We start from the raw sequence: 10,845 nt of genomic DNA on the forward strand, positions 1-10,845 counted from the left end.
TTTGCTGTTATCTCGCATATAGGTTTGTTTTATTTATTTATTAACTTATATTGATTAATTAAAAGTACTTGGCCTTTTTCAATTTTAAGTGGGCCTATAAGTCTTTGGTAATTTAAAAAAAAATCGGTCTAAAAGATGTTTGAGTGTTATAAAAATAGTGGAATTATAAACATTCAGGTATTTTACATATATAACATCTGGAATTTTTTTTTAAAATTGTGCCTCCAAAAAAAACGTGCCTCGGCCGGTCGCCCAGTTGGCATACCACTACCATGTGATGATTACATTTGTACATTTAAGTCCCGGAAGTCTTTTACATAAAGTCGCCCTGTTGACACTAGCGGACCAAAAATATACCCACCTAGTCACCTACTATTTTAAGAAACGGCTCATTTGTTTTGATCATAACACGGTTTTTAACCCATGAACTAATTTTGCCTCCAAAACCCATCCAAGTATATCCCCACAACTCCATGTTTTGCAGCCATACACTCCACACCTAAAAGTCGTAAACCGTCTGTCATCCATGCCAGTGCCGATGGCTTTATCTCCATGCCTTATATCCATACCTATGGACAGGTACAACTCAGGTAATTACTATTATTTGCATCCCTAAAACCGCTGCAAATTATCTCTACATTCTTTCTGTTTAATCTCCATCATTCATAGGTGTGCTTACTGGCATCCAACCCAATCGCAGAACAGTCAAATTTGACATTTTGAAACCTAAGGTAACCTCTTTTCATAATTATTTTAGCTGTCTTACTTTTCTAATTGGTAATTATTAGGATATGGAAATTGATTTGACTTTGAAAGTCAAAGGGTTGAGTATAGCTGTTTTCTTGATTTAGGCTACAGGAGGTGACAATGAATCAAAGCCTAAAAAAAAGAGTGTCATATGCACAGATTGTGATGGCAATGGTAAGTTCCTTCAATTCATCTTCGATTTCATTTTACCTATACGGGTTGTGTATGGGTTGATTGTGTACCGCCTTTACATGATAAATTTTTGAAAAACATCTTACATTTTATAACTTAAATTGATTCAGCATTTTATGCGAGAATTTAGAATTTAAAAGGTCACAGAGAAATGCGGTTATATTTGTACTTTAAGCGTAATTATTTATCATATACAATTTTACTTTCTATTGTAAATCGTAATCTTAGATTATTAATTTGAAAAAAAAAGTATCTTTGTGACACTCCCGAAAATTTGTGTTGTGTTTGTGACAATCCATGAAAATTGGTGTGATGTTTGGGCTTTACATGTCTGACATAATTTTCAACTTCGTGCTAGATTTTCAGGTTCATGTAAGGTCGGGTTTGACCCACCAACCGACCAACACATTCCATATAAGATTTGGTGTTGTTTTCAGGTACAATTCAATGTTCACAATGCAAAGGCAGTGGTGTTAACTCTGAAGATTTCTTTAATGGAAAATTTAAAACTGGGGATTCGTGTTGGCTTTGCGGGTACTAATTCCATCCTCGTTTCGGTTTGGTTCTTTGTTCTAGTTTTCCTTTAAATAAATAATTTCATATATACCTTTGCAAACTAGAAAAGTTTCATATATCGTATATACCTAACTTTAATGAATTTTTACTTCTTGATCATTCTACCCCTTTCCAGTGTAGTTGTTTAAATGGTTAAACCCTATTTTTGCTTGTAATTAAATCAACATCGACGATAAGCAAGCGAACGAAACCTTCGTCTCTCCTCTTTTGTTCTCTCGATGTCAGATAATCGAACAATCAAATCTGTATGTTCAAATCAGATAATCGAATACGAACCAAATAATTGAACCAAGTATAGTTGCATGATGATCTAATGATAAGCAATCTAATGTTTTGAGAAACTCTAGTTTATGGGTAAAAATGAAATATACATACATACATACATACATACATATATATATATATATATATCAGTTAAAAATGGATCAAAAAATGTTTAAGCTAAATGTGGGTAAATAAAAAAGTTTGAAGTTTGAACTACTTTGAAAGAGCACTTATGATATTTTTAGTTTTGCATGGATAAATATGATATTTTCCAGTTTTTAAGAATATATATGAAATTGCCTCTTTTCTAAAAGTTAGTCATGGTCCACTTAATAATAGAATCAAACCATTTTTTCAGTTACACGTTAATTTTTTAAGGTATATTGGTTTTTAATGGTCCCAGCTATTGCCTTTTGGTCACTGCTGGTCCCAACTAATGAATTGGCTACTGATGGTCCCAATTTTTAAAGTATTTGTTCCTAATGGTCCGCGACTAACAGAATCCTAACGCCGTTAGTTTCAGGTCGTCGAAAAAACGTTTTTGGCCAGAAAATTCAAATTTGTTGCCGGAAAACACCACCTGAACACCACAACCACCGCCAGTTGACTCACCATTAACTAACTACCACCACCTGAGCACCATCAACCGATTCCGACAATGGTTCTAAGGTTTCTAGCGACCTCAATAATTGGGGCTTTTACTAGAAAAATGTTCCTAAAGGTCCGATACGAAGTTGCCAAGATGTTTGGGACGAAAATGTTGAGTTTTCGGGAAAAAAAATTGAGTTTTCCGGCCAAAACCGTTTTTTCGGCGACCTAAAACTAACGACGTTAGGATTCTGTTAGTCACGGACTGTTAGAAACAAATACTTTAAAAGTTGGGACCATTAGCAGCCAATTTATTAGTTGGGACCAACAGTGACCAAAAGACAATAGTTGGGACCATTAAAAACCAATATACCTTTTATTAAACATGAAAAAAGTAGTTGTCTTAGGTCTGGTCTAATTCACATCCTGTACTATTTCTTTTTGCAGGGGAAGGCAAGAAATGCTATGTGGAACTTGCAATGGAGCCGGGTTTGTAGGTGGTTTCTTGAGCGGTTTAGACAATTAGATTCATCATTAGGTATCTATGTATAAAGTTCAATCATAAGTCATAACTGTCATATAAGTTAATATATGTAAATAAGTCACATCTTTCACTTTATATATTTATTCTTCGAACCGATAAAGATTCGATCCATGCCCTTTTTTTAATGAGTCAGCTCAAATGCTGTATGAACTCATTCATTTGCTTCTGTAACAACATAGTCGACTCGGAATCAGGGTGAAACACATGAAAAACATGTTTTTCATCCTTTGTCTCAATAAGTTCCACTTCCCTTACACCCTTTTTCTTCAAAAACTCGGCATACGCCACTCCCCTTTCTTTCAAGAAATCCAACTCTGCCACGAAAACAAGCACATTTGGAAATCGGCTCCATTCGGACACAGACCCATCCATCCGGTCGAGGTTGCAACCGTCATAGTCACGGTTCAGGCCCTCGGGTATGCTCAGCCTCCAAAACATATCATTTGACTTCACCTCATCGGTTGACCCTTCACTCATCTCTAACTCGGTCCGCTTCTCGCTACCGAAGTAAGGGTGAATTGGTATAACTCCAATTATTTTAACCGGACATTCGTTATCGCGAATTGCTCTAATGGCTACATGGTGAGCTATGTTACCTCCGGCACTATCCCCCGAGAGAAGAACCCGAGAAAGATCTGCATTTTGGAGCCATGAGTCTATCAGTTTTTGCTGGCTTAACCAAATAAGAGAAGCGTAGCAGTCGTCGTATGCGACTGGGAGCCTATTTTCCGGGGCTAGGCGGTAATCAACAGATAGGACGATGGTTTCGGTAGTGGCAGAAAGGTCTCCCAGGAAATGGTGGTAGCCTAGCCATGTGGTGGAGCCAATGCAAAAATCGCCACCGTGGAAATACACCAAGACCGGTAACGTCGTGGTGGTGGCAGTAGCAGTGGACGGGATGAAAATTCGGGCAGTTATTTCCTTTAACGGGTCTATGGTCACATCTTTGCACATGTAACCGTTGTATAGGTCGAGGGAGGCTGGGGCCGTTAAGGGTGTGAACCGCTCTACAGAGCCATCGGGGAGAACTTTGATGAACTCCGGGGATTCGTTTGCGGTGGTGTCCATGGTGGTGGTGGTGACTGGTAATTGCGGAACGTTTGGTTTAAATATAGTGTGATTTCAGTAGGTAGGTTGATCATGTTAATTGAGTTCTTTTGTAATTTAGTGTATTTAGTTCTTGGAATAAAGAAGTGATATTAATTTAAGACTTAAAACATGAAAGATGTATCTTTTTTCTTCTTTAAATAAATTGAGGGTTTATTTCTGCTTGTTTAGTATAATAATTTCTTGTATATTTATTTATACTTGGTGTACTGTACTACTATTTGTATAATACAAATGTATCAAGAAAACATTCCAACAACTAAGCCCTAGACAAAGCTAACTCAACTTGCAGAAGAACCTGGTCTTTCACAATAAGAATTCAAAGTATGTATGTCTTCATGAATCTATGAGGATCAACGAGCCACAAAAAACCCGAACGCAAAACCAACCACAATGCTAAGATAGAATCCTCTACTTATCCACTTTTCCTCATCTTCTTCTTCTTCTGCAACATCTTCTTGTCTTCCTGCTCGTGGCTTGTCACCAGGGCATCAGTTCGGTAATGGAACCCCACAAAGTGCAGGATTCCCCGTATATGATGACACGCTATAAAGTTCTGTAACTGTGTGCTCTTCGGGATTCTTCCTGACAAGTTGTTGAAAGATAAATCTAACACCCTGAGATTGGTCAACTGTGAAAAGCTTGATGGGATTCCACCAACTAGATCGTTTCTCGATAGATCAAGAAAATCCGACCGTGTTAAGAGACCGATGCCTTCACGAATCAGTCCGGTTAAGCTGTATTTTGAAAGATTCAAGGCAACGAGAGCCAGAAGACTCGTGATTTGATCTGGGATTTCACCGGTTAGGCTATTGCTAGAAAGATCAAGGCTAATGACTAGACCCAATGTCTTTTGGTAGCCTTACTTTCCATTGTTGTAATGCTTTAAACACATATTGGGCTCGAGAAGTTAGCTGGGTTTGTTCCAATCCGACTGCATTGAACTCAATACTTGCGTCCGGGGTCCCTTTCTCCCTCATAGTCATTTCCGAGAAGTTGTTGAAACACTTTGGTATGCTTCCTGAGATACTATTAACGGAGAGGTCCAAAATTTGAATCTTGATGAGTTTAATAAGCTCGTAGGAATGTCCCATGAAACCGGTTCGATGGTAAGCTTAGAACAAGCAACGTCAACAAGCTTTGACCAATCCATTCGGGTATCGTACCTAAAATAATTCAAAGGAAATGAAAACCTGTATTGCAGGTGAATATTATTTTCTATGAACTGAGTAAATGAAATAGACCTCTTTTTATTCAGAGATTACAATGAAACTGAAAAAGAGAATTATAAAGTCAACAAACTGCTAATGGTAATGATAAAATAACAACTTCTCATAAAGATAAATGATAAATTAAATAATAATAACTATAATGTACCAGAAAGTTGGTTTTCTCCAAGATCGAGTAGCTGCAACACGATGCAGTTTCTTAAGGACATTGGAATCACTCCGGTCAAGTTATTGCCATGCATGCTCCTCGTACGAACAAATTGCAGTGCTCCCATTGAATCAGGAAGTGTCCCGGTAAATTTTTTGTTTTCCAGATTAAGAATAAATAGACTATCAAAGTTATTCCAGCAGTTCGGAAGCTTCCCCGACAGTCTGTTATTGGAAAGATCGAGCCGGTTTAAGGTAGTTAGGTTGCACAAGGAAGAAATAGGTCCAGAGAACATATTATCATTTAGAATTAATGCAATCATATCCGGAGGAAACACTGGTAAATTACCCGAGAACTTATTCGAGCTCATATCAATCAAAGTTTTTTCACCAGCCATCGAATCTAGAACTGTGCCATGCATCTGGTTAGAGGAGCGATTTAAGTAACGAAGACCCGCCGGGCTCAGTGATTCCCAAAACCAACTCGGGACTGTATCATTGATTCCAGCTTCAGAGATATCAAGCACTGAGAAATTCGTTTTGAGTTTTCAGCCATCCTGGGAACGAATTCCCGAGTTTACACGATGAGAATGAGATGATTTCGAGTTGAAAAGATGAAAACCAGTTGTGACCAAATTCTAAAGCTAGCGAGTTATATGGCAGATCAAGGTACACTAAGCCAGAAAGAATGTAACATGTCGTTCAGAGATTGTACCGTTAAAGAAATTAGAAGATGCCCACAAAAACTCTAGGCTCAAAAGAGACCCCAATCTTTCACCAGACTTCCTTGTAAAAGGTTTCTTTCAAAATATAGTTCCCGCAAAGAAACAAAAACCGAAAGATCAGGTACCAGTCCGTTAATGCGGTTATCCACCAAATCAAGAATCAAAAGATTAGAAACTTGCTTGAATTTTCCCGAGAAAGATCCATTTAACTGATTCAGTTTAAGGCATAATTCTCTCAAAGCTCTAAATGATGTAAAATCAGGTAAAGAGCCAGTTAGTCGATTCCGCATATAGATTGAGAACTTGTAACGATTTCATGGGTACGCTGTTAAAAAGACCGGGAAGATCTTGCTCCAGATTGTTTGCAGATAAAAGAAGCACACGCAAGCCAGTTAAGTTCCTAAACGAGCTCCTTCAGGGCTTTAAGGTTTGTAATTGTACCCAAAGCTTCATGGACTATACCGAGTAACTCGTTGTCGGAGAGGTTGATGTCTGTAAGAGTCCCACTGAAGTTGAATAACCAAGGGTATGTTGGGTTTATGGAGGCTTAATTGGGCCCAGGTTAGAAGACATTTTTTGTGGCGGACTAATTAAATTAAGAGTTGTGGCAAGCCTGACCCGTTTATTTAATTAAAGCCCATTATTGTTTTCTTGGGGAACAAGTTGTTAACCCTAATCTTGTTATTATAAATAGTATCTTTTACTTGTAATTCCTCATCACGAGTGAGGCAGAGACAATAATAAAAGTATCCTGGTTGCAGCCGGTGGACGTAGGTCAGACGACCGAACCACGTAAATGTCGTGTGTCATCTTCATTTATTGTTTTTCTCTTGCAGATTATTTGTGTTTGTGTGTGTTTTGCAATACCCGAATCCCTAACAAGTGATATCAAGAGCCGAGGTTACGATTACACACGGGAGAAACACGATTGCAAGAGAAGTGTTTGTGATCTAGGGTTAAGTTTTTTATTTGGCAGTTGGCCATTAATTTTAACCTTATTCAATCGAAAGTTCGGTATTCACATCCCACCGTTTGTTTGTTCGTCACCAAATAAACAATCATCACAACAAACATAATAATATATTGTTATTGTTGGTTCTTTTTTATGTGGGTTTGAGGATTCCACTGCCGCCAAACAAATATTAGTTTTAAATTGTGATATTGGATTAAGAACTAATATTTGCATCATCGACCAATTATTCCTTGGAGAAAAAAAAAGAAAAAGCAGTAGGCTTTTTTTTCTTGTGAATATCAATCGCCAGGAAGGAAAAGCAATTTTTATTGCTTTGTTTTTTAGCCATAGTTGATCAGAAAGAAACCGGAGAAAACATGTTTGAGTTTCTTGTTCGTTTCAGTTTTTGATTATTGATTAGGTTTGGCGTTGGTTCGTGAGTGTGCAAAGGGTTTTGGTCATCGGGTTTTTTGGCGGTTATCGGGCAGTTTAGCCGGGTGGTTTTGTGTTGATTTTCGGGTTATTTTGTTTGTCCGAGTTTTTCTTGATATTGTTACCTAGATCCAAAGTTAGGAATTCTTAGTTTGAGTTAATGGCTGAGAGCGGGAAACTTCAGATTGAGAAGTTTAATGGTAAAGACTTTGGTTGGTGGAAAATGCAAATGGAGGATTTGCTGGTTCAGAAAGATTTGGACATGGTATTGGGTGAAAGACCAGAGAAGATACAACCGGATGAGTGGGAAACTTTGGATAAGAAAGCTAAGGCAGTTATTAGATTGTCGTTATCGAAAGATGTTGCGTTCAACATCCTGAAGGAAACCACGGCGCATGGGATAATGAATGCTTTGTCTAATATGTACGAGAAGCCTTCGGCAGCTAATAAGGTTTTCCTGATTCGTGAACCGGTGAACACGAAGATGAAAGAAGGAAGTTCAATTACAGTGCACATCAACAACTTTAACTCGATTTTGCCAAGACTTGGGTCAGTTAGTATAAAATTCGAGGATGAGGTTCAGGCTCTACTACTGTTATCATCATTGCCAGATAGTTGGTCGGGAACTGTTACAGCAATTACTAGTTCTACCAGCGAATTCACTTTTGATGGAATTCGGGATCTTATTCTAGGCGAAGACGTCAGACAAAGAAATTCAGGTGAATCATCGGGTGATTTAATGCATGTCGGCAGAGGAAGAAAAATAACAGAGGTAGTGGGAGCGGGAACAGGAAAAGGAGTCAGTCTAGGACTCGGAAGGATGTGGTATGTTGGAACTGTAACGAGACGAGACACTTTAGGAATCAGTGTTCGAATGATAAGAATGAAAAGAAAGAAGTCAACACAGCAGAAGAATACTCAGAGGACGAGGCTTTAGTTCTTAGTGTTGAGGGTAATGTTGATTCCTGGGTCATGGATTCTGGTGCTTCATTTCATGCTACCCACAGCAGTGAAGCATTGCAGAATTTGAAGGAAGGTGATTTTGGTAGGGTTAGACTGGCGAACAATGATGTTCTTGATGTTACGGGCATGGGTGACATGAATTTAGTTACTTCAATCGGTTCATGGACCTTGAAGGATGTCAGAGTGATTCCAAGCTTAAAGAAAAAATTGATTTCTGTTGGGCAGTTGGATGAACAGGGGTATGACGTTAAATTTGGGAACGGGCAGTGGAAAGTTGTTAAGGGAAATCTTGTCATAGCTCGAGGAAGAAAGAGGGGTTCGTTGTATATGGTCAATTTGTTGTCTGAGGGAGTGACCGACCCAGTTCAGAAGAAGACCAAAGTCCGGTTCACAGAGTCTAAGTGGGCAGAAGAAGGTTTGTTTTGCAAGAGATAAACCCAGAGCCATAGGTCAGATTCAGGTTGAACGTGCTAGAAAAGGTTTAGAGAAACCAGTCAGGGGTTTTCGTGGCAGTGGGAGCACTGGTAGTCGACCAGTCAAAGCTTTAGCCAAAGTTACCAGACAGTGGGTTAAGAGAACCGGTATTTCAGCGGTTAAAGTCTCTCCAGAAGATTACCTGCTTAATATGGAGAGTGTTGTTTGTTCTCAAGGTATTCCAGGTTTCGGCAGTTTGTGTAAGTGGGAGCCGGTAGGGATAGAGAACGAGTCGGTGGTAGTTGTAGCCATGACTGATGTGTTGGAGCTCGGGGGAGCTTCAACGGGCCTTCAGGTTAACTGATGAGAAGGCAGATGCAATCAGGAAGACGAGGAAGATTACAAGAGGTACAATGATCATAGTGGAAGGCAGTTTGAAGATTATCGAGCCTCCAAGTGGGAGATTGTTGGGTTTATGGAGGCTTAATTGGGCCCAGGTTAGAAGACATCTTTTGTGGCGGACTAATTAAATTAAGAGTTGTGGCAGGACTAATTAAATTAAGAGTTGTGGCAGGCCTGGCCCGTTTATTTAATTAAAGCCCATTATTGTTTTCTTGGGGAACAAGTTGTTAACCCTAATCTTGTTATTATAAATAGTATCTTGTACTTGTAATTCCTCATCACGAGTGAGGCAGAGGCAATAATAAAAGTATCCTGGTTGCAGCCCGTGGACGTAGGTCAAGCGACCGAACCACGTAAATCTCGTGTGTCATCTTCGTTTATTGTTTTTCTCTTGCAGATTATTTGTGCTTGTGTGTGTTTTGCAATACCCGAATCCCTAACAGGGTAGGTCATAGATGATGGAAGATAGTTATTATTAATATCAAGAACCGAAAAAGATTTGGATAAGTTGGTGATCAATGGATCAAGAAACGAGTTGGCAGTATTATTTGGAAGGAAACAGTTTACAAGATGCAGCTCAACAAGCGAAGGCAGTTTGATCGCGGTATTAAGTAAGCCGAGTGACTCTCTAAGATCTATATAACTAAGATCTAGGTACTTGAGTGATGAAAGCTGAGTGAGCCAGTCACTGTTCTTGATGACAAAATGATGTGGATGCAAGATCAAGTGTTTGTAAATTTGAAAGATTTCCCAGTTGATATGGGAATTCGGATGATGTTAACTTTCGGATTTAATGACAGGAACAAAGGCAGTTGTGGCTTAATTTTATGGTGTGGGAACTAAACAGAAGTTGTTGGGGGGTTCCACTGCAGCAGGGATAAACATTGCAAATTTACAAACTTCCATTTGCCGGTTGAGGTTTTAAATCGGCTGGGTGTTAATGATTTGTTCGGGTCTAATGGGCCTATTAAACGTTATTGAATTATACACTCATCGAACCTGGTGACGATTATGATGTTATTGGACCCAATAGGCCGATATTGCCACTTTGGCTTTAATGGGTATCTGCTAGTAATTCCTACATACCTGTAACTGGCTAACATAACACCCTCAATTTTTGAAGCGTTGCATTGTTTGATTCATACTGCCTCACATTGTATGTATAAGGGTAGCCATAAACACTGCATCTGTCGTTTCGATTGTATGTAATTCAGTATACATTCATTATCAATCAAAATACTGTGTTACTCTTGTTCTCATTCAGCATCAATTAGTTTCGTGTGAATTGCTTCTGAATTACCAACTTCTAGCTAGTCTAAATCACTCATTTCCAATGTGTACTTGGTTTTCTTTTTGTATAACACAACAGTCAGCTATTTGATCTGCATATATGTGAGATAGTAAAATAAGGAGCGTTTACGACTTTATATTCATTAAAACTAAGTTAAGACAAATATGTTTTCATTTCAATACGCGATAAGTGAAATGCAAATAGAAACATATATTCATTTACAACACAACTAGATATGTTAGCTTCCAGCTCCAAATAATCCTCTTTGTTTG

The 10,845-nt window shown here is 38.6% G+C and overlaps 1 protein-coding gene and 1 pseudogene across 1 annotated transcript; one reads left to right on the forward strand and one right to left on the reverse strand.

Annotated features, from left to right (window-relative positions):
- Positions 1–534: 534 nt before the first annotated feature.
- On the forward strand, positions 535–3,016 carry LOC143552519 (protein BUNDLE SHEATH DEFECTIVE 2, chloroplastic-like). The gene is made up of 5 exons (XM_077042720.1): positions 535–590; positions 670–731; positions 852–921; positions 1,377–1,473; positions 2,815–3,016. The coding sequence occupies exons 1-5, from the start codon at positions 539–541 to the stop codon at positions 2,891–2,893; spliced, it is 360 nt and encodes a 119-aa protein (XP_076898835.1). The 5' UTR covers positions 535–538; the 3' UTR covers positions 2,894–3,016.
- Positions 3,017–3,040: 24 nt separating this feature from the next.
- On the reverse strand, positions 3,041–3,985 carry LOC143552521 (putative carboxylesterase 6 pseudogene; annotated as a pseudogene).
- Positions 3,986–10,845: the final 6,860 nt, after the last annotated feature.

Source organism: Bidens hawaiensis, unplaced genomic scaffold, assembly GCF_021521415.1.
Source record: "Bidens hawaiensis isolate Kalapana, Puna unplaced genomic scaffold, B.hawaiensis_p1.1 tig00016941_1, whole genome shotgun sequence".
Lineage (NCBI taxonomy): Eukaryota > Viridiplantae > Streptophyta > Magnoliopsida > Asterales > Asteraceae > Bidens > Bidens hawaiensis.

Coding starts and splice junctions, on each gene's coding strand:
- LOC143552519 (XM_077042720.1), top strand. CDS start 539: ATGGCTTTATCTCCATGCCTTATATCCATACCTATGGACAGGTACAAC. Junction 732..851: donor TTGACATTTTGAAACCTAAG/GTAACCTCTTTT, acceptor TTCTTGATTTAG/GCTACAGGAGGTGACAATGA. Junction 922..1,376: donor CACAGATTGTGATGGCAATG/GTAAGTTCCTTC, acceptor TGTTGTTTTCAG/GTACAATTCAATGTTCACAA.